The sequence below is a fragment of the Podarcis raffonei genome, chromosome 3 (assembly GCF_027172205.1).
Source record: "Podarcis raffonei isolate rPodRaf1 chromosome 3, rPodRaf1.pri, whole genome shotgun sequence".
Taxonomy (NCBI): domain Eukaryota; kingdom Metazoa; phylum Chordata; class Lepidosauria; order Squamata; family Lacertidae; genus Podarcis; species Podarcis raffonei.
Window position 1 is genome coordinate 35284495 of NC_070604.1, and position 24038 is coordinate 35308532.

Consider the following 24038-nt stretch of genomic DNA (forward strand, 5'->3'; position numbering starts at 1 on the left):
CTCCTTCTCTACCCCAACCCCGCTCTGCATCTTGGATCTTGAAAACAGCAGCACAGCCCGAGCCTGCTGTTTGTCCTCAAGGGTAAGAGACAGACCCTTCTGTTAATCGATGGCTAGCCGAGCTGTCGTTCCCCGCCAAAATAAAAAATAAAAATCCAAACCTGCTTCGGATCCAAACCCACACTATCACAACCCACTGTCTCCATGCTTCCTTACCCAGCGCCCTGTCTGTCTTAAATTGCAGCGTTGGGGAGGGGGGAGCTGGTTGGCCAGCACACAACTCTCCCCCACGCTACTGTGGGCAGCGTGCACTCTAGGGAGCATTTCCTGCCCACACTGGCGGGGGGGGGGCTGCATGTCTGCCAACCAGCTGGTTGTTGTCGCGCAACTCCCCTGATGCTGCTGAGGGCGGCATGCACCTTAGGGAGCGTTTCCCACCTGCACTGGCATGGGGGGAGCGGCTGTCCCTTTGCCAACCCCCAGTAACAGCCCTGCATGCCATCTTGCGTGCATGCCATCAGAGAGGGTTCTGAGTGCCCACTCTGGCATGTATGTCATAGGTTCGCCACCACTGGTCTAAGGAGAACAAGTGTGCAAAATTGTACTTCTGCTGTACTTTGTCAAAAGCAAAGTTTTAGGAAGGTACATAAATGCTGGTCCTTCAATTTAGTGATTTGGAAATGCTGCAAAATCCCTTAGGTCTCTTATGGCCTGTCCACATGTTCTTATGCAAGTAGTTTGAAAGCATAGCTCCGCTCTTTGAATGTAACATGCATTCCAGACATACTTCCTTTTAACACATATTTCCTCTCTCCATATTGGTTTTATAACTGGTTTTGGTTTTAAAGCATTAATGTGCCAGTTATGCAGAAAGCATCTGAAAAGGGGTGCTCAAACAACATTCTTTCCAAATGTTACAGTGCACACACCACACACCAAGTCTGAGGGCCCTTTAATATGTACAAGTAAACAATCACTTACTGAAATGTGAAATAAAGAAAGAAAAACAACTGATTCCCCTCCCAAATATCCTGGAGCCTTAGCAAAATTCGTTGGTGATCTAAAGGACTCATTGTACACTCTGTTGCTTCGTATATTAGTACACATGGTGAAAATCTCTGCACCATTATAGCATAATTTTCAGGCTCATTCAAGTGGCTTAAAGCCTACTTCTCCCAATTCATGAATGTAAACACATGTTTGCATTTGGGGCAACATGTTTAGCCTTAATCTGAGATATGAATGAGCCTTCTGGCAATGCACAGAGACTCTTCCCTCTTTAACTTACTGCAATAAGCCAATAAGTCTTCAATTAACCATAATTTCCTGTTATGTCCAAAATGGGAAACTATGACTTACAATGTTCAGAACAACCCAGGATCTTAAACCATGGTCTGAAGTTGGTTTAAGATCCTAGCTTGTTCTGAACATTGCAGCCATAGCTTCCCAGTTTGGATGTAGTGGGAAAATATGTTTAATTGAAGGATTATTGCAGCATGCAGAGAAGAGAGGAGGGAAGAGGGAAGAGCAGTGCAAGGACAGAGTGTATGGGCAACAAGGCTCATGCATACTTTGGTTCAAGATGCTGATATAGAATGATCTGAGCCAGGCCAATAGGGAACTAAAATGTGGTATAAGGATGGCCACCTGAGTTTCTCCTTCTCTTTATATGCACATTTCAAATCTCCTTTCCATGACATTAGTATCAAATCACTAATACATAAAGTGTCTCCAATAGTTCCAGTGGATGTCTTACACTACCATTGCACAACGCTATGAATCATAGCTAATGTTGTCAGACTGTAACTGAGAGACCTGACTCAGCTGGCAGTCAGGTTTCCATCAGCAGAATGAGGAGAGAAACAGGCTTGGGATATTTCCCCCTTCCCCGCTGCAGACCCCCCCCCCCCCAGTCTCACTAAATCCGCCATGGAGGGTCCAACCCTGTGTAGCAGATTTAAAGGAGGGTTGGCTGCAGGGGGGGAGGGGGAAATGTCCCAAACCTGCTTCTCTCCTCATTTACATTTCCCACTGTAACAGGAATGTGTTCTGCTCTTTTCTTTTCCTGCCATTGTGATTCACCCCAAACTGCTGCACAGCACACCTGCAGGCCTGACCATTGCAGCAAGTGGACCAGGGGAGAAACAGCAGGACAAGCCATGGCTGCCTCACTTCTAACTGTACTGCGCAATCTGAAAAGTGCACTAGCAGACTGCAGGGTTACAACCTTTAAATCCCAACCAATGCAAAAGACCTCACTCTTCCATATTATCAATCCAACTCATCCAAATCTCTTGTCCACCTCCAACTGATCCTCCATTACAGGTAGGATCTCAGAGCCACCCTGTTCCCTGGGAGAAAAAAATAGTCAGAGGGATTCAGCACTTCTTAGCTCGGATTACTGTGATATGTAAGACCAGATTCTTCATGTGGGTACCTATGGGGAGTTCTTCCCAAAGATCACACTAGAATAAAATGCCGGTTTTCATCCTTGGAAAGAAGCTAAGGTAAGCACTACTTGTTTTACAGCCAAATCATGTAACTGAGTTTAATTTTTCATGTACCTTACTGAGACACAGCTTAAGCAAAGGGAGGAAGGCATGTTACTTTTGGGAACCAAACAAGAAGAAAGCATATAAAGTTAATAAATCGAAAATACCAAAAGTAATTAGTGGCTGAAGATTTTCTTTCTTTTTTTACTCACAAGATTTTATGCTGCATCAACTGTATTTTCTGATGGTCCTTTTTTTGGGGGGGGAGGAATGTGCTCCACTGCATATGGCAGCTCCTGAATAAGTCTGGGAAGATTTCCCTTTGAGCCAATAAAACCTGGGAGATTGTTTTGGGAAACCCCATCTGTCACCATTATGATATTTTGGGGCGCTTACCATCCCCCCCCCGTTCTTCTTTCTCTGAGCCCATTTAGGTAATTAACTTCTACTACTGTTGTGCCAAATGATCTCAGGTGTCACTCTGCTGTGGTCAGGAGTAAGCAACCTGCCCCAGTCCCCCAACTCCCATTTGGGAGTGGAACATTTCTCTCCCCATTTTCCAGGCGGCACAATGCCTCAACGTTGCCACTTGCAGCTCCAGTGCTTCCTGTCTCATTCATTTAATGGTGCTGAGGCAAAGCCACACCCACCCTCCTGAAGAAAGCAGGAGAACAAACCCCCTTCACTACGTCATCTAGGAAATCAAGAAGATCGTATCATGCAAAATGGGAGTGGCTTTAGAATTGGGAGCAAAGCGGGCTAAACAAAGGCAAAAGTTAAGATTATATAATGTATTAGCATGGATAGCATTAGAAGGAAAATTTAGCTTATTGTACTCATGTCAGAGTAGGTGAAACTTTAAATCACAAATGGGATTTTTTTACACTGCATAATGTTGAGTAATCTCATTCTAAAAATCTATATAATCTTCATTTACTATTAGGTTTCACAGGGAATAGATTCTAAGAAAGGATGATACAGCGGAACCTCGGTTTTCGAACATAATCCGTTCCAGAAGACTGTTTGACGTCCGAAATGTTTGAAAACCGAAAACCGAACCCTCAATACAATAGGGAAACTCAAAATGGAAGCCGCGTAGTATGTTCAGCTTCCGAAAATCGTTCGAAAACTGGAGCAGTTACTTCCAGGTTTTTGGCATTCGGAAGCTGAAACGTATGCCAACGGAAGCATTCAACAACCGAGGTTCCACTGTACTAACTTCTAAGAAGCAAGAAGAATGATGGACTGCACGCGAAACAAAACAGAAATAGGCAGTCTTTACCTGGGATGCAGTCTGCATGGTGCCCAATTTGCAGTGATGGTTTTTATGGAAATGCAATTTCCCTATTCAATTTCTAATTGAATGTTCTTTTTTGTTTTTGGCAAAAGCTTTAAAAAATGCAAGGTCCTGGATCATCTTACAGTGGAATGCAGCATGGAAATTTAAAGGATACTCCATATATGAATCACAGTAAAATCTTAACAGCAATTCCAGTGTGTAAGCCACAGGAAGAATGCCCAAAGGCATTTGCACTACCAATTAATGCAGGCTATTATCTGGTTCCCTTAAAAGTAATCTCATTAATGAGGCAGCAGCAGGCAAAAAAGGCAATTCCCAAAACAAGGAAACCAGTTAAGCATTTCCAGAGAGGCATCGTAGCTGACCAACAATGAATTAGCTTAGGGTGAAAGGGTAGGGGAGGACAAACCACTGCAAGCTGAAATGATGATGTATTAAAAGAATACTAGGAACTCCATAACACATTCCACTGTTTATACCTGATTTCCCAGGAAGAACTGACAAGAGATGGAAAATGGGAGAAAGACATAATTAGTGTAACAGGAAATCCTCTAGAACACACTCTAACAGCACACACACATTCTAAATCTTCCAATTTAGTATGTAGCTTAGAGATGTGCTGATAACATCAGCTGTCTGGGCTGTTAATGCCGTCAGACCTGGCTCCTATGACACCTATCTATTGCTTGCTATATAATCTGATTTCCTTCCGCCAAATTCTCAATGGAAAATGATATTGCTGAATTGAAATGAAAGAAGGGGACAACAATTTGGCAGATCCCCCCTTGATATCCACTTGCTGGTTTTTCTGGCACATTTTCTATCTAGAAAAAGGAAAGCATGCTTCAGTGAAATCAAAATCAAACAAAAAGAAAAGACAGGATGGTGATGACAGAGTACAACTTTATTCAAATATGTTTGGAAGGCTAATGCACTCCCAACTGTTTGCTCTGTTGGAAAAAAATAATAATAATTCTAATTCAGAAGTTAATGAATGTTCCACTATAAAACCTTGAAAGCTGTAGGTATAACGCATGGAATATTTGTAACAAGCATTAAGCTCTATTACTTGGAAGTTTCATCAAAACCCAGGCTCCTTTGGAAAGTTATTTACAATTTCAATGCAAGAAAAGATTTATTGTGACTTCGGTGGTATAATAGTAGCTTTTCTTCTTCTTCAACCACAAGCTAAAAAATCAGATGGGGTGATTAAAGAACAGCTGTGGTGCATGAGGTGGGGTCCTGCCACTGCGGTACCCTGTTGGCTGCAGTGGTGCTGCCGCTTGCTGGGATGCGATGGGGGGCCAGAGAAGAGATGAGGGCAGGAGACCACTGGGTTGACAGCAGTGGTGGCCACAGGGGCACATGCATCTGCACCTACCACAACTACTCTGCTGCCACCTCACCCCAGAGAGCGATAGCACCTGCAGCCAAGAGGGTGGCACAACAGCAGCATCTCACTTTATGCACTGCGGCTGGTGAAAAATGCAGTAGGGTCCAAAATGATGATGATGATGTTTTTAAAAAAGAGAAAATACATCAAATTCACACTGTATTATTAATTTAGTTAAATTACTCCTTTGCAGAATAGGGGAGTCTAAATCCAACAGATAACGTGACTGTTTTCTATACTTACTCTGTACTTGTTATCACCAATCTGCTCCACTTGGAATCGCTTTGCGCATTTACATTTTGCTACCTGCCTTGTCACCTGTCAAAACGACAATCATAAGCAAATTATATTAATTGCCATTTATGGTAAATTGTGCAATCAGGTCAAGAAAACAATGGGACTACAGTGGTACCTCGGTTTACAAACTTAATCCGTTCCTGAAGTCCGTTCTTAAACCAAATCCATTCTTAAACTGAGGTGCGCTTTCCCTAATGAGGCCTCCCGCTGCCAGTGCCCTTCCACTGTTTGGCTTCCGTTTGTAATCTGAGGTAAAGTTCCCAAACCGGAACACTACTTCTGGTTTTCCAGAGTTCGTAAACTGGAACGTGTCCAGAGGAGGGCAACCAAAATGGTCAAAGGCCTGGAAACAATGCCTTATGAGGAACGGCTAAGGGAGCTGGGCATGTTTAGCCTGGAGAAGAGGAGGTTAAGGGGTGATATGATAGCCATGTTCAAATATATAAAAGGATGTCACATAGAGGAGGGAGAAAGGTTGTTTTCTGCTGCTCCAGAGTAGCGGACACGGAGCAATGGTTCCAAACTACAAGAAAGAAGATTCCACCTAAACATTAGGAAGAACTTCCTGACAGTAAGAGCTGTTCGACAGTGGAATTTGCTGCCAAGGAGTGTGGTGGAGTCTCCTTCTTTGGAGGTCTTTAAGCAGAGGCTTGACAACCATATGTCAGGAGTGCTCTGATGGTGTTTCCTGCTTGGCAGGGGGTTGGACTCGATGGCCCTTGTGGTCTCTTCCAACTCTATGATTCTATGATTCTATGAATAGTTCATAAACAGGGCTGTTCGTAAACCGAGGTACCACTGTATAAGTTCAACATGCAATTCCAGAGAAAGATACTTTAAGAAAGAGGCTGAGGGGCGGGGAGGGGGAGGGGGGAAGGGAGAAGAGCACCTCATCTTCAATTTTGTCAGCATCTGTCAGAGGCTTGTATGCATCTTTGTTCGGATGAAGTGCTGCTACAAACTCATAGTAGTCAATATAGCCATCACCATCTCTGTCAAAGATATCCGCTACTGCACTCATTTCCAATCGACTAGTAGGAAATTCTGCAGATGAAATTAACAGTTCAAGTTAAAATGAACAACTCTTACCAATAACCTTTCAGGAAACTGATGACTTACTAGCATTCCAAAACTCTGAGGAATTAAATTTAATATGCAAATGATCGAACTTTGCTTCAAAACTTACTTGAAGAAAGAATCCCATCAATAAATTCCTGTCTGGTTATCTTTCCATCCTGATCTTTATCTATCCTCCTAAAGAAGTCCATGACTCGAGATTTCTTATGGTTCATCCAACGCATATACTTCTTCCGCCAAATATCAAAATCAAAGTTGGCAAATTCTTTCAGCTTGAGACAAAAGGAAAAATGGGCAAAAAGAGGTGAACTGTCTTGTGAGATATACATATAATCATGATGCTAAAGTTCAGAGCAGATGTTAATGTGCAAACTGGAAGTCAACCTTAGGAGTCTTTCCCTTGCCCTCCCCAAAACCCCATTCCCTTTTTTAGAAACTAAAGTATGAAGGGGGCTTACAAATCCTTAATCATCACTATGATCACCATTCAAGTAACTCTAAACCATGGCAAACTCTGACAAGGAAAGTGGTGAATTTGTTCTGAAGGGAGTACAGGGAAAGCAGAAGGAGCATACATCCCAATATTATGTCTACACAATACCAATGGCACTCCATGCTGATGTCTGCTTATGTGATATATCTCCATCACAAAAAAGCAAGGGAGTAATTAACATAATTAATGTAAATTGCTTTAAATATAGTTAATGTAAATCACTTTGAATTACCTTTGTAATAAAAGTGAATAATAATAATAATAATGGTGCACGAGCAGGGCTTTCACATAATTGGGTGTTGGTACGCACAGACCAACACATAAGCTACTTCTGCCTGTCAAAGGAAGGGTATCTTCCTGGTCCTCCACCACATGAAGAGGAGTGGCCAATAAGACATGAACCAAGGCTTAGTTATAGCAAACAAATCTGCTGTTTACTGACCTCCTCTAATCGGTCTAAAGCATCATTAAGTTTCCTTCTTCTTTCCAGAGCCAGAAGCCAGACTTGCTGCCATTTGCTGACCAAGAGGTTCACCCGTGGATTCTTGGTTTCAATCTGAGCCTGTGCACCTGAGGGATACATGCTTGGTGTTGGGGAACGCTTTCCTGTTAAAATACAGAAAAATGTACTGTACTTCTGCTTCTCAAGGCAGTGTAAACAAAAGGTAACACAGCATACATGCCTGTTTCTATAGGAAGAAGGGAGAGGCCTAACATGCCTGTGATTCCAGGTGGCCTCTAACAGAAAGGTAGGTTTGGGTTTAGGGCCACAGGTTCCTGACCCTGTAGACAATCCTGTCCACTTCATAAATCAGAAATAGTAAGTTAAATTCTGACAGCTTTTAAATAATCAGTTAATGACTAACGACAATGATATATGTGATACCACATATATATATGTGAGATCATTACTTACTTCCTCCTCTTCCTTTATCCAGTACAGGAATATGAGAATGAATTGGACCAGATTCAGCTGCTTTCCTTTTATGTGTCTTAGTAACCTTATCCACATCAGGCTGTTTTCTGGTCATTTCCTCCATGAATGTCTGCAATTAAAGGGTGGTCGCTTTGGCTAACAATGCACAACAATATTTTGCAACATACCCTGTTTGGGGGTACAAAGGTTCTGATCCAGATGTCTGTGGGATCTCCCATGTATGCACAGAACTCCTACTTCACATGCTGATTTCTCTCATATCTAGATTAGCATCTACATTGGATACAGCATCTCCTTGCTAACACCTGAATGCCTACACAACTACCTTGTCTGCCATGAGCACATGAATGAGAACAACAATATGGGCTGTGGCTTCTTGAGTTACATGCTCAGATTAAAAGAAAGCACTTCCACCAACATCCAAGTGTTCCAAATTGCATGTTTCTCCCACAATAAGGATATTGATCTCATGTCCCAAATAGTAATGACAAAGTTCTCCTAACTGGCTTACCAACAAGGAAAATACTCAACTTTGACTTTTTGAAGGAACTATGTGGTCCCAGAACAATTCTAAGGCATATTGTAGAATGTAAAGTTGAACACAAGCAATACAGTATTATCTTACAGTCCAGCTTATTTATTGTTTTCAATTTCTTTTTCTTTGCTGTTCTGTCTCTTTATTCTAAAGGAGAAATCAATTGCACGGTGAATTGGTGCACTGGTTTACTGTGTACAAGAACAGAGCAGTTTTCCTTAATATTGCCTTTCTTCACCTTTTACCAGAACAATGCTGTACAATACAATAAAACAACATAAATGAAAACAGAAGGCTACGTGAACCAGAACCCTTGGCCAAAGCATGTTTTTTTAATTGTTTATTTAAAAACCTCTGTTCCACCTGAACTTCCAAAATATGCATATGCACATAAGTACATTAAAGCTGACTAGTTTGATCATAATCATAGCAACGGCCCTCTTACCTGATGCTCAGCTATGAGTGCCTTAACATCATCAATCTCCTGAGGAATGACTTCCTTGTCTTTTTCACTAAGTGTCGTCTCTGCCCACTGCAACCAGGTCAATAATGCTTCCAACAGCTCTTGATTAGCAATAAGTGCAGCCAGGGCCCCTGCCAATCTCTGCTGATGTTGCTTTGCCCATGCTAACACCTTGAAAAGAAAAGTATGCATGATATTCACATTCACACAACCCAGGGCTTTGGGTGCTCCATTACTTTCACATGAACAAATTTGGCTGAATTATCAAAGGACTGCTGAGCAACCACATTAGTGAGCTCTGTGAGTAGAAGCTGGAACTCTTTGCACCCCATGAAGAGAAGTACAAAAAGAAAAGTCACTGCCTTTTTACTGTGATCCAAAGGTTTCTAGCAGCACAGAAGAGTTGGAAAGCACTGCTGTGTTTAACGATTGGGTATTTAGTATGTGGTAACATTTTGAGAATTATCATACAATACTCCTTAATCCTTGACAAATGACCATAGTGGTTGGTGCTGATGGGAGTTGGAGTCCAACAATGTCTGTAGAACCACAGGTTCCCTATCCCTTTTTCAAAGCTTAACTTCTAATTCATTGTGATTATCTTGAACATGAACTGATCTGGGGAGTGTTTTACTTCTTCCTCAAGAGACATTTGCAAAGGAAGAGCCAAAACCAGCCTATTACATGTGACAGCATGAGTATGTTAAACATTTTGCTCTCGACAGCTGGATCGTTTCCTCACAATATAAGTGCCTTGCTAATTGTCAGTTGTGTTCCAAGCTATCAAAGACTGATTATTATTACCAGAGAGAACCTGCTAGAGATGGACTGACCTCTTCAAACCTTGCTCTGATGATTGTTATCCAGTGCTTGATGGTAGTGATGGAGTCTGGGTGGCAGATAGCCAGGATGGCTTCTCCCATACCTGTGGCTTTCGTTAGTTCAGCCTTTTTTTCTTCCAGTTTTCTCATGAATTCCTAAGGCAAAAACAGTGATTTCAATTAGGTGCTGGCAGTGGTTCAAAGGTAAAATCCAAGTGATTTCAGACTTTGCTGGTTTAGCCAAAAAGCGCAGATGCCTACACTGAATCACTCGGCATCTGAATTGATCCAGTGGCAGGGAAGGAAGAAGAGAAGCAAAGCATGAGGAAAGTGATTTACTTATTAAGAATATTTTAAGATCCACTGTAGACTAAGGGCTAATTGAAGAGACAAAATGCATGCTGGAGTCTGCAATTCAATACTGCAATATTTACGCACACACACACACACACACACACACACAACTTTGTGAGACAGCACTACTTAGATGTCATAGCAAGTTAATTACTTTTGGACATGTTTCAGGAAACCCAGTGGATTGATTATTTAATCAAACCACACACTCTACTCAGAGCACCTCTGCTCAGTTGTATAACTGGGCCAGCATATATTGATGCAGACTTCTAGGGACCATTCACTGAATTCTTGGACTACAGGATGCTAACATGTCGACTGCAGAAGCAACCGACCTACTGAGCTACCTAAACCTCCTTTAGGCCAGACTGTGTGTTGGATCAGGCAAAAGTGTCCCTTCACTCAGCTCTCTTGGCTGAGACAGCCTCCTGCTGCCTGCTGAATCATCCAGGGACAGTGGGGGGTCCTAATGGAGGGAGTGGGCAGGGCTGTGCTGACTTGAGATTCACTGGATCCCAAGCCAGTTTCACTGCTATTGTGTGACAGCATCAGGTCTGGACTGGACCCGAACATCCTTTACCCTCCACGCATCTTCCAGTATCGTCACCCTGAGTAGCAGGACTTACAGATATGGCAGTGGCCTTGCTGCTCCACAAAGCCCCACATGTGGGAGGATGGCGCCCTGAACCAGGAAGAAATCAGGACCTATCTATCTGGGTTACAAACTAATGCCAACTTCCCTGCTGCACTTGTTTCCTGCTTCCTGTGGATAAGGAATAGGGGATGCAAGCATCTGTGGCCCACTTTCACTGGGGTCCAGATAACAAAAGAACAGTCCTCTTCTTGAAAATTTTGTTTGAAATGCTCATCTCAAAGATGCCTGAGAATTCAGATCTCCCACAAATGCCCTTCTATTTGTAAGGTGACAAAACACAATACAGCCTTTACTGTGATGGTTCCCCCCCCCCCTGCCGAAATTCCTCTGCTGGGATATGCAAAGTTATTATTTTCCCCTTTTAATCAGGTTTTGAGCCCTCCTGGATATTTTGGCTGCTGTGTTCTCTGCTGTTGTTTTAGACTATCTTCTATATTTTATTGTTGTTGTTTTTAGTGTCCACATTGTAAGTTACAGGCCCTAAGTCATCCTATGCTGATAGGGAAAATCAGAAAGTGAATTAAGGATATATAACATTTTTACAAGAGAAAAGATTTATGAGACTTTTGAGTGGTGTAGGAGGTGGACTAGGGTAGAGAGAGCAAGAGCATAAATGTCTTTCCATTCATACCTAGTTTAATGCATTTACCCACTGTGCCTATCAGCCCCAAAGCCCACAAGGAGAGGTAAAATCTGAATTATCTGGGAGACCTAACCTCTATTAAAGCAAGTGCAATTTTTTTTAAAGGGTAATTGGTTGTGAAACTGAGCTTTTCAATATAAAATAAAGGGCTGAAATGCCTTCCTTGATAGACCGGCAGTCAAGTAGCCCCACCAGAGTAGGGTAAGAATTTTAAAATGTTGCTACACAAAAAGATTCCTATTAGACATTTCCTTCACAAAAACAAGGGGGAAAGCAGCAGAACTAAAGTATGTGATATATTTAGGTTTAGATAAAAGTATGTTTGAAGATACTCCAAACTTCGCATTGTATTAAAATGCATCTTCACTCACAACTTCTACAGCTTGTACATTTTTAAAGTGTGGTTTACATTTTAGCTGCCGTTATTGTACGTTGTTATCCTGTGTTTACGTATTGCTTGCTTTGCCTAGAGAACTGTGCGTGTGAGGAAAGAGAGAGAGAGAGAAAGAAAGAAAGAAAGAGAGAGAATGAGAAAGAGAGAGAGGGAGAAAGAGAGAGAGGGAGAGAGAGAGAGGGGGAGAGAGAGAGAGACAGAGAGAGAGAGAGAGACAGAATTTGCCTTTTCTTTGGTGAGAGAAAATCCAAAGAGAACCATCTGGAGCCTGTTCAGAGGGAATGACAGTAAACAAGATATTCTCTTCTTCATTACCATTGCGTCTGGCAGCCTTTCAATGATCTCATTGTATGGTAACAGATACATAAAGACTAGCCGGGGGGGGGGGGGAAATGGTGGAGCTGGAGGAGTAGCTGCACAAATGGCCTGACTCATAGTGTAGACCGTTACCAAAACAAAAGAAAAGAGAAAAGAAGGGGGGGGGAGAAAGTGGGTTGGGAGTGGGGAATGACAATCCAACTGAAAGTGGTAAAACTATGGGAAGAACTACATGTTACAAGAGACAAAAGCAGCAGCTACACATCTCCTCAAAAATACATAGTAAAACAGACCACATGGCACGATGATGTTGTTGCATTGCAAATTTCCCCACTCCACTTCATTTACCATAATCACAATCTTCCTTAGCATGCAGATCTGTCCTAGACTAGTCTAAACAAGTAATGATCTGCACCTTCTGCATGTCTTGCTCTTATCCACTATAAATGAACTGCCAGTGGTGTGCTAGCCTGGTGGGTCATAAATTTTGCAGGCCTTGTTCAACAGAGGGGTATAATGGCTTCATTCTTACCACCTGACTTCTATGAAGGGCACTATAAATATTTAGCCAATTATCCACCTTCTTATGCCTTTGTCCTGAAGTCTTTCCTGCTAGCATTTTTTTCTTTTCTGGAAGAGAAGGCTCAACCCACTGGGAAAGTGGCGTACAAAGTATGTATGTAAAGACTGGGAGTAATAGGAAGAGAATGAATTTGCTACAAGAATTCTGCTGAATCTGACTTCTTGCGATAGAGAGGATTGATGGCCTGGGACATGGTCTATGCCAGACTTCAAGGGGTAGGAGAGGTTCTACTGCAGTTTAATAACTGTGTTGCTATGAATATCAAGAATTTTATTATGGTATGGGAAGGAAACATTTAAAGTTAAGTATACTGATTTTAAGGTGGTTTAGCTGATTAAGTTATCAATCACCCATCAAAAGTTTTCCACGAGCCCTTATTTCTAGGAAAGAAACTAATTTTCATTGCCAGATACAAATAAGTCATAAATAGTTTTATTTTATTCCGACCTTTTCATAAATCTAGTCAAGAGCCAGCACTGTCTCAATTATCTCACTCACCCGATGCTGATCTATTAGAGTACGCAGAGACTCTTCATCATCTGGGAGATTGCCATGGAAACGAAGGGCCTGTTCAGCCTCAGCCAGCCATTCCAGAAGAACGTGCACAACTGAGTGGAATTCTTCCGCCTGTATAAATGAAAGTGGAAAAGAAAGTGGGGGGGCGGGAGAGAGGATGCTGTAAAAGGGATCTGGACTGAAAGAGTACAATGTTGGATTCCTTCCATGAACAATGAACCTGTGCCCAGATTGGTGGAATCATTTATCATTCAGCAATGGAGGTACATTAACTTTCCATTAAGGAATCTGACATACAGCACTCTGATATCATGGCTGTAAAAATGTCACATGCTTTAAAAAAAGGATTTAATAAAGCCCATAGGCCTGTTTGTGCATGCTTTTAAATATATGATTGATAGCATATGTGAAAGTGGAATTCAGAGCAACCTGCCTTCACAGTGACAAATTATCAGGTAGAGTCATGCTAGTGAATGATGTTAATTACTTTGTGGAGTGGGGGGAGCTAATTGAGGCTGTATATAGAAGAGCTGAAAGCAGTATCACTATAGAGTTGTCGCTGCCAGTTACAGCCTTTGCATGTTCATTGTGTGTGTGTGTCTTGCAATGGTCTTTGGTCAAAATGGTTTTTCAGATTTTGGTAGTGCTTTAAGAAGTGTCAGAAAAAGGCTGAGCCTCCAGCTTCAAGTGGCGCAACATGAGTTAGTGCGGTATCTATGTGTGCACTTACTGCAGACACCTAATGGACAATGCCCATAACCACCACATTACTCTCCCTCAGGAGTGTCTGGAGGAGTTTGGGAATTGTTTTGAAATTATTTTCCCGATATTTTTTAGTATATGAAAGCAGCAAGGCTTCTGCACATGTAACTCTCTACAAAGAAAAAACAGAACGAAGTAAAAAAAAAAGTAGCACTGGCCTATCTTTCTCCTCATGATTCAATAACTTTTTAAAAGGTTTCCTGTAGGGCAGGCTATTTGCAATTCAGTCTAGTCAAGAGCACCACTCCACTGACATGGCCTGGTGAAATAGCTGCAATTAGCAATCAGGATTCCTGTTTCAACTTTAATGTCTTTTGCATAAGCTGCTTTGTGCTTATCTATCCATTGCTTCACCGTGGACTCCTTAACTTATGCAGAACCTGGTGGGACAGGCATGGCACAGACGTCGCTTCCTATGCGGCAATGATACCCAATGTATGCATTCCCAACCCATGCATAGGCTGGATCTGACTGAAATAAGTGTAATTGGTTCATCACCTGGTGGAGGGCTTGTTCCAGTCGTGTTTGCTTGGAGACGGACAATGCACACACCGTCTCCCACCGAGTGCCCAGCTCCTGCATCTGGACCTTAACCCAGGAGGAATCATCACGACTACCTTCTATCAGTTCACGAGCAGAGCGTTTCAGTGCCTGGACGCTGCCTGTCCTTTTCCCCAGTTCCTTCTGGAAGGCCTAAGAAAAGGAAAGAAATGGTTCCTTCTATCATCTCCCCAAATAATAAAGTAACACAGCTATCACAACTATGGAGAAAGTTCATTATTATAGACATAATTCTTAAAGAAATTAAACTTAACTGAACATTATTTTGTTTTGTAATGTGAGTCCCATAAATATTTTCATCCCCCTGTTTGGCTTTGTTTTATTCAATCCTTGCTACTCTACCGTATTTGAATTTCCCCCTCACTCCTTACAAATCATTAGTTCTACATATATTCCGAAAGAAACCGTTAGGTCAACAATATCTTCCTTATGCAATGTGGGATCTTCTTTAAAAAGAAGACAACATATTGAAAACCCCTGAAACTTTCACTAGGAATCTCTAGGCACACAAGGAACTGAAAACTAGTGCAAGCTTTGATAATGTGGGGCTCCTTCACTCTCCCTGCCTCTCTTATACTCCTACACTCTGATCCAGGGCTCCACATCTTCTGCAATATTTTGCTGAGACAGTTTCTTTTTGTCTCAGCAGTTCTATATGTGCAAAAGCATGTGTCCACAAATCTCTTGCCTTCCTTTAAAAGACAAGGGGCAGGCCTTGCAGATGGTGGAACATGTGAGCAGCAGAGTTGCTGCACCTCTTATAAATGGATTGGACTAAAAAGCTAAGGCTGCTAATGCTATTACCCACTGCTTCTGAGAAACTTTCAAGAGCATTTTTAGTTCTAATAATCCAAATTAAAATCTGCGTGAAGAAAAATGTAGCAGATCAACTTTAGCACTGAAGGCAAGTTTCAGATAAATCTTGTTCGTTGAAGTCAGCAAGCTCTTTTCCCTCTCCAGCCAGTTTTTATACCACAGGCCAAGGTTTTTAACCTATTGAACGGGCTCATCAATCTTTCTTAAAAGTTACAAATTGACCCAACAGGCATTTACTCAAAATGCTTTGAACAGCTTGATTCAAAATAATATGAAAATGACTGTAATTTTGTGGCCATTACTTTGTGATTATCTATTAAGTTCATCACTAAATCAATGTCTCCGTGCACAGGCTGATCTTCGGCCAGCTGCGGTTCCACTTTGTACAGCCAATCTATGAGAGCTTGAAGAGCATCAGTAAATTGCCCAGAAAACAGCAGCGCTTCTTCCAGTTTGTTTTGTCTGAAGTGGGAAAACAAGACAGACACAGTGAAAAAAAAGGGGGGGAGGAGAGTGATTGCAGATCTACAGGCACCCTATGCCCATGCACTCAGCAATATGACTCTAACACCATAAATCTAGGTCTTTTAGGATTCATTCTACCTCCTGCAGCTTCCTTCATTTACAGCATCTCCACAGTGACAACATTTCTGCTTCTATCGTGCCAACTACTAGTTCCTACTTCCTAGACCCCTCGCCCTGCCTCCAATCAGTCACTATTCCAGGGGCTACATGCTCTTCCAGTGTTACCACCACCCCTTCCTCTCTTCCAACTGGGCTGGGGGAGTTTTCAGAGGTAACAATAAACAAAACAAAATGTTCTGGCTTTATATACCTCTCTATCAAGACCAAGTGGAGGAGCCAAATGAATATATTGTTCATAAATTCAGGAGGCAAGATTTGAGCTCAAACCTAGGACTAAAGGAATATACAACATAAAGAAAAGTGTGTAGGAGTTGGACCATGCACTTCCCATTTCACAGGACTCTTTCTTCTGAAATGGTGCTCCAAACCATCCCAGAGACTTTGGCTGAATATGAAATGGGTCTCCTCTGCCTCCAGCCACCCTTGGAAGAACAAACCAATACCTATTCTGCAGCTGGCTTACTCTGAGATTTTGGCTCCCATTTACTCTGCATCCAGTGCTGGTTTGAGAAACAGTGTACACATGATGCTAGAGATAATCCACACCTATCCTTTATCTAGCCTGTCATTCCTTATTAAATGCTGCATTTCTGATGCCTTCTCCCCTCCCCAATCAGCTTCATCTTAAGTGAATAATGTGTACACACTAAGGGATGGGGAAGTGGAGCCAAGAACCTACACCCTCTGTTCAAACTGAGACTCTCATAATTTTACTCTGACCAGGGACATTCACTGAAGACCAGCTGGGGAAAGGAAAATGGGATGATAAGGAGACAGTGACCTAGCTACTGCTTTACAGAGCCTCTTTTAAGAAAGATGCACAGCTTTTTTTGTCTTACCTTTCTACAGATTTCCCACATACTGTATCCCATTTGTCTCTGAGTTCACTCAGCATATCATCCAGTTTCAGATTGTCATCAGCTAGGGAAGTTTTTTCTTTCAAAGCACGTCCACTTCTATTTGTGGTGTCATACACAGAATGTTTAGCTCCAAGAGCCTTCTGGAACTCCTGTTCAAGAAAGGGACCCAATATGAAGCACACAACACACATAACCTACACAACTTACTGGTATTTTGTGCCGTTTGGAGACGAAGACCACACTCACACATCATGGTAAGCCATAAAGCATGGATGAATTATGCCCACTTGACTCTTCCCATCTCATGTGCAGAGGAAACGAATCAGCTACGATCCCTGGCTTAGTGTTACTTCTGAACCAGGGATCATGGTTTGCTTCTCTCCCAACAAACCACAATTTCTAGCTAAGCTCTGCTTTTGGCTTAGCACTCATGGCTTGTTGACAGTGAAATAAAGCATGATACCAAAGCCAAGGATCAGGGTTTGAGTCTTCTGTGTATTAGTAGGGAGGAAATAAACAGCCCAGCTAGGCATGTTCATGGTCAGTCATTATCTATGATTTATCAGATGTGTGAACAGGGCCAAACACAATGAATGAGATTTTCATACAAACTACATTTAGCAAGGAAATATCATGAAATGTCACCGGGACATTTAGATTCCAGAACTCGCTGGCATTTATTCCAGAATATACCTCGTGTCCCTGGGATCAATAAGACTATCAATCAAATGACTTTAATTGAGCAATTAAAATAAGTTATGCAAGAGAAATGGTAGCAAGGCATTGGTGCTCAGCTTGAAGTGATAGTCCACAAGTTTGGACTGTCTTCTACAAAGCATTTACAACAAATCACTAGCATTCAAATCAATGTAGAAGTCCCAGTTAAATCATCTGAAACCCAATGCCTTAGGTTTACTGACTTATGGACTAGAATAAAGAAGCTACACTGGAAAATATTATTCCATTCTTTACCATTAAAAAAGGAACATGAGAAACCTTAGGTTATCTTGCATTCAGTACACTACTTAAGAAAGTATTAAACGCTAAATACTACAGAGAGTGAGTGCCCCCCATGTAAACAATGAAACGCTTGATGGTTTCTGTATTGCTATCTTCTCTGGAGTAGGGCTGTGCTAAGATTATCAAGATGTACATCTATCATGCTTTTGCAAGAAGGCACAAATAAGGAATCCGGCAAAGAAATGTTGGTCAGTAGAAACGCAAGACTCAATTTTGTGAATTCTTTGGTGGCTATATCATTTACAAATATTCTCTAGAATGAAACTCACAAGCAATTACAGTCATTGAATAAAAAAGAATTATCCTACCAATGTCACTTCTTTAAAGTAAATGGAGGTTGACTCGTAATGAGATGTATATTAACCTAAAAATGGGGGGGGGGGGTTTTTAAAGCTGATGTGGTGACCTAAATATGATTTGGACCTCCAATAGCACCAGCCAACATGACAAATGGTCAGGGATGATGGGTGTTGTAGTCCAGCAATTTTGAAGGATAAGGTAAAGGTAAAGGGACCCCTTACCATTAGGTCCAGTCGTGACCGACTCTAGGGTTGCGGTGCTCATCTCGCTTTATTGGCCGAGGGAGCCGGCGTACAGCTTCCGGGTCATGTGGCCAGCATGACTAAGCCACTTCTGGCAAACCAGAGCAGCACACGGAAATGCCGTTTACCTTCCCTCCGGAGCTGTATTTATTTATCTACTTGCACTTTGACATGCTTTCGAACTGCTAGGTTGGCAGCAGCAGGGACCGAGCAACGGGAGCTCACCCCGTCATGGGGATTCGAACCACCGACCTTCTGATCAGCAAGTCCTAGGCTCTGTGGTTTAACCCACAGCGCCACCCGCCTTAAAATATATCAATATTCTTTTTTTAAAAAAAATCCTTGAAAAAGGGATTAAGACAAACTACACGGCCCATTCTTTCTTCACTGACTTCTAAATATAACATGCAAAGAGCTTGGTGGTGGTTGGGGACTGATAAAAAGGCAATGAATTCTCCTTCAAATCTTTGGCAACATGTAACAAATACGAGACAGCTCATTTTTTAAATCTTCATTTCTCCTTATTTGACAAACTCCCAAAGAATGAAGCCAAGTTATTCCATATATCAAATAGAGCCTAGTCTACGGTCTTTAGCCTTAGATACTAAAAGCATTAAAACCTTCAACAATGGCTCAATGGTTTACTTTATAAAAGGAAGATTGAAAACATGCAGCAACCAAAGGCATGCAACATACAAATATTTGCTAAGAGGACTAGCTAGGATTTTTTGAGGCTATTTTATGACTGTCCATGTATCGGGGGAATGAGAGGTTAATAGAGGTGGACAAGTCAGTATGTTTCCAGTGTGTGTCAGTTTACCAAATGTGCATTCATAAATCCATTCCACCCCTTTTCTGAATTAATCTGCATTTTTGCATTTAATTTTTTTTAAAAAAAAATATCTAAAAATGTTTTCCCACAAAAGACCCATTCTAAACATACTAGTTGCCAGCTGAGTGTAAAACTCCAGTCCCAGAAGTAGACTGGTGGCCATTCTGAGGTCTTTTAAAACTCAAAATCCTTCCAGAATGCACATACTGATGGGATTATCATCTGATCAGGGGCGAGGTCTGCAGTTCAGTGGTAAGACCCATCCTTTGCATATAGAAGGTTCAGTTCCTGGCACCTCCAGGTGTAGAATATTCCTGTGTGAAATCACATCCACTTTGGTATAAGGCAGCTTCTGGTGTTCAGAAAAGGCAGTGGCAGTCATAATTAAGCAGAGCTGCTGGTTGATATGAATCCACTTGCGCGTTATCTTTTATTTATAGTAATGATCTTACCCATTCATCTAGTCAAAACAAGTTTTAACACCCTCTACATCCATATAGAGTCTTTGGCACTAGGACTCAGTAAACTGTGTATAATGAAGGGGAAAGTGCTGAAAGCTAATTCAAAGGCCTCAACAATCAATTTTATTCTATTTAACGAAGTTCACACACTGTTTGATTGTAATAAAACAAGGAATATTAAAAGTATCAATAAAAACAGCTAAAACATTAAATAAGAATTAGAGATAGGTAAAAGAGGCTAAAACACACATCTACCTTTCTGGATAGGCTTGCCTAAACAAAAATGTTTTAAGGCAGGCTTCCTTAAACTCGGCCCTCCAGATGTTTTGAGACTACAGTTCCCATCATCCCTGACCACTGGTCCTGCTAGCTAAGGCTCATGGGAGTTGTAGGCCAAAAATATCTGGGAGGGCCGAGTTTGAGGAAGCCTGTTTTAAGGGATGGCAGAAAGAGTACAGTAAAGGTGCCTGCCTGATGCAGACAGACAAGGAGTTCGAAAGTGTAGATGCTGCCACATGGAAACAACGGTTTCTTACAAAAGGATCAAACCTCCTAACAAGAAACACGGTGGAAGGCAAAACAACAACAACAACAACAACAACAACAACAACAACAAACTAGCAGTGGATGTGCAAAGCAAACAAAGCGTGTGTTTTTTTAAGAGTAAGGTGCTAAAATTTGATTGACAACCAAGATATTGAGAGTGCTAGGCAGACCAAAGTAACAGTAATTCTTGAACTTCAGCATACAAGTAGTTTTGCAGAGCAGATAATCCCTGTGCACAGTGTGTCCCTTTCCCTATATCCATTCAGAAGAGACCCAGGTTTTAAAGATTACTTTTCATCTGCACATCACCAGATTTATGGAAAGGCGCTTGACAGCTGTGGACCCTTAACAGAAAAACTCTCTTTTCTCCTTCTGCAACATTCATGTCAAACTGTACTTTACTTATTTTTTTGAGATAAACTGGGTCGTTTTTTGTTTTTTAAAAAAACATGTTACAAATGGTGATCCACACAATCTCTGAGCCCGTCTTAAGTGTAGTTAAACTCTAGCAGATCCTATTGTCCTATAACATTGCACACAGGAAAAAACAGCATAGTGCCCTTTATCTTGTTCCTATGATTCTTTACTATTGTGCTTTTCCTTTCCACATGTAGTTTCAGAAGATGGAACCCTGCAGAGAAACCTCCCAGCTTCTATTTATTTTACAAGCTGGAAAACTGCCAGTGTTTGAATTTGATGGTGGCAAACATTCCAACCTAGTGACCAATAAATCTCCCTCCTCCTGCTAATTACACAGTGCTTGGTTCACTGGCTTTCCTGCCATCTGATTGGACAGCCTCTACATTCCATTACCAGTGACTCACCTTATGCTGGGCAAGCTGCATCTTAATTTTGTCTGGATCATTTGCAATTTCAAGCTCTGCATCCAGAGTCTTTTCTGAATCATCCAGCCATTCAGTAAGTTTGTTCCAGGCTTCATGGAACTGTGGAAAAGCAAGATTATCAATTACATACATTGATAGGCATAGATTATGCATTCAAAACATTCAACGCACATTTAGCTTTGAAAAAATATTAAGGGTTGCATTCAGTTAGGTTTCACTCAGAGTGTATGCACTGAAATTAATGGGTCTAAGTCAGTCATGTCTACTCATTTAAATGGGGAGGGTGCAGGGTAGGTGAGGACGGGAAGTCAAGTTGCATTGGCAGAACTCATGGTGCTGGCTTCCACTGGCGCAACAACTTTGTTGAATCAGGCCCACAATATTAAAAGCCAGGTAATCCAGACTGGATTCACACAAATAAATGTTGAACCAAAGGGCTATTTCCCTTTTAGAGTGATGCAAATTATTTGAAATTTCTCTTGGATTGCTCAGTCAGCAGAGTATAAGACTCTTAATTTCAGAGTCATGGATTCAAGCCCCATGCTGGGAAAATCCAAGACTCCCAACCTCTATTGACACAGTGACATATCTACTTGACCAGGAGCTGCCCTTTCTGGCCCGATGGCCACTCTGAGGGTTACTGAACCCTTCAAGGGCCACATACTCTCAGCAGAAATGTAAATAACATGCTGCCACCCATGCACCCACCACATGTAGAAACATACACCATACATACACACACATACACACAACATAAGGTAAAGGGACCCCTGACCATTAGGTCCAGTCGTGACCGACTCTGGGGTTGAAGCCGCTTCTGGCGAACCAGAGCAGCACACGGAGACGCCGTTTACCTTCCCGCCAGAGCGGTACCTATTTATCTACTTGCATACCTAGAGGTCAATAAAATATGCATACTGTTTTTCTGCCAACATCAGTGCCAGACTAGGAAGAGGGGATCCTTTCCTCCTAGCCCAGGACTGGAATGAGAACAAGAAGCCCCCAGTTACCCTGCCGATGTGCATCTTCTCCTTTTGGCAAGGAAACACTGAAAGCAGGACCTGGAGCTCAGGAAACAGAAGGAAGTGCTTCTGTTTCTGTTTCTTGAGTTCAGTGTCCTACCTCTGGCATCACAGCAGAAGGAGAAGAGGCACCTTTGCTAATAAGTGGAGGAAGAGGTCCCAAATTTTCTGGGAGCAAGTAAGTTGCCTGACATAGCCTCATGGGTCCCATGTGATCCATGGGTTTGCCGCTCTTTCCTTAGACACACTATCTTGTTGGGATGATTCACACATATGATAAAGTGCTGTTATGAGGGTACTGCAATCATGCAGAGACACTACTTCCTTATTTTTTATATGGGATGTTGTTTTGTTTAAAAATACCCCACATGACAACTGCAGTCCACATGAAAAGCTAACACACATAATCAAAAGTTTGAGTTGCCTGCCTCATGTAGCCATCTCTCTGTCCCACCAAAATATGGGCTCTGATTTTCATCCACCTCCTCTACACATACAAAAAAACCTGAAATGACATGGTCCCTACACAGTCATATCCCTTTGATAATGAACCTCAGCCTAAGTTGAAACTACAAAAATGTTGAGAAGGCTAGAAGCACCCATGTAGAGAGGTTGCAATTTGTTTCAGAAAATGGTGTATTAATGAAGATGATTGCGAAAAATAAAATAAGGATGAACTTCCCATGCAAAACAGGAACACTGCTAATAAACATCTGCATCCATATACCACTCTGTTGCTTGGTTGGAAAGTAAAGATTCTACTTTCACTTTTGGTGTCGGGCCTGAAGAAACAGCCATTCTGGTTCCCACTACTTGCCAAAACTGTTGATCTAATATTCCAGTTTCCTTCAGATGACTTAAAGTCATCACACTGTTCATTTAAACATGGGTTTAGTTACAGCAAGGTTACGCTCAAATTCTTATGGAAGACTTGCCACATTACCTGCTTGGCACGCTTCCTTGCATCATCCAAAGCTCTTCCTCTTTCCACTAAGCGCTGAACTACTTTTTCCCATCTACTCTGGACACTGATCAGCAGATTTTTAATGAGGACAACGTCCTGTTTCTGGCTGAAGTATTTCAAATGTGTTCCAGTTTTGTCCAGCTCAATAATCTGGTCACGGTGGGCATTCACTTCATTGGCAAAGACCTTGTGAAAGAAAGAAAAAAGCTTCAGAGTCTTCTAGCACACAGATATATACCTAAGAACTGATGGTGTTATGCACTGCTTTATTGGTCAGAGACACTATAAAATGTCACTTTAAAAAACTGTAAAACGTCTTTGGATTTTAATGGTGCTGGCTTGTTTTAAACATTAATACAAGCCAGCCAGCCTGTGGGTCCAAGGAACGGGAAGAAGAAAGTTGCACATCTGTTGTTGTTTCTGTACATACCTTGTGTTCATCAATTTGAAATAAGACAGTATCCAAGATAAGACTTGGCCGAGAAGCTACTGTCAAGGTTTGCTCAGCTTGAGTAAGCCAGTTGATGAAGTCCTGCAGTGAGTTGTGGAACTCCATTGCCAAATTGAGAGCTTCTTCCAGTTTGATCTGTAAGAACACACCATAAATTTGCAGCAGTGGACAGTTTATACTAGAAACCATATAAACTTTATAGAGAAATAAACCAAATCATCTCTGAATGTAATTTGGAAAAAGGCCACTGTTGTCCTCTTGCCTACCCCCCCCCCCCCCAGTTTAATACTGGTATGCTCTGAATATTTAAACAGCATACAAGGAAAGATATTTCTAAAAATATTTCAGCAGAAACTGACAAAACAGAGAACCTACAAGGACTGAGCAGGCAGAAGAGCATCCAATGCCACATACAGCTTCCTGCCACTCAGTGCTAAATG

General features: G+C 41.8%; 1 protein-coding gene across 39 annotated transcripts in view; it reads right to left on the reverse strand.

The window, feature by feature from the left end:
* DST (dystonin) overlaps window positions 1-24038 on the reverse strand; it is a 304267-nt gene that overhangs the window by 10227 nt on the left and 270002 nt on the right. For 33 of the 39 annotated variants that reach the window (XM_053381110.1, XM_053381108.1, XM_053381102.1 and 30 more), the window contains 15 exons: window positions 23578-23733; window positions 23127-23333; window positions 21141-21260; window positions 16895-17064; window positions 15713-15872; window positions 14532-14726; window positions 13254-13382; window positions 9821-9964; window positions 8970-9158; window positions 7969-8098; window positions 7495-7658; window positions 6669-6831; window positions 6372-6526; window positions 5429-5503; window positions 4272-4289 (listed from right to left, as the gene is read on the reverse strand). In XM_053381110.1, coding sequence (XP_053237085.1) covers window positions 4272-4289; window positions 5429-5503; window positions 6372-6526; window positions 6669-6831; window positions 7495-7658; window positions 7969-8098; window positions 8970-9158; window positions 9821-9964; window positions 13254-13382; window positions 14532-14726; window positions 15713-15872; window positions 16895-17064; window positions 21141-21260; window positions 23127-23333; window positions 23578-23733 — 2175 coding nt within the window. The remainder of the gene's footprint in view (window positions 1-4271; window positions 4290-5428; window positions 5504-6371; window positions 6527-6668; window positions 6832-7494; window positions 7659-7968; window positions 8099-8969; window positions 9159-9820; window positions 9965-13253; window positions 13383-14531; window positions 14727-15712; window positions 15873-16894; window positions 17065-21140; window positions 21261-23126; window positions 23334-23577; window positions 23734-24038) is intronic. The other 6 variants (XM_053381105.1, XM_053381099.1, XM_053381093.1 and 3 more) reach the window with 1 other exon arrangement.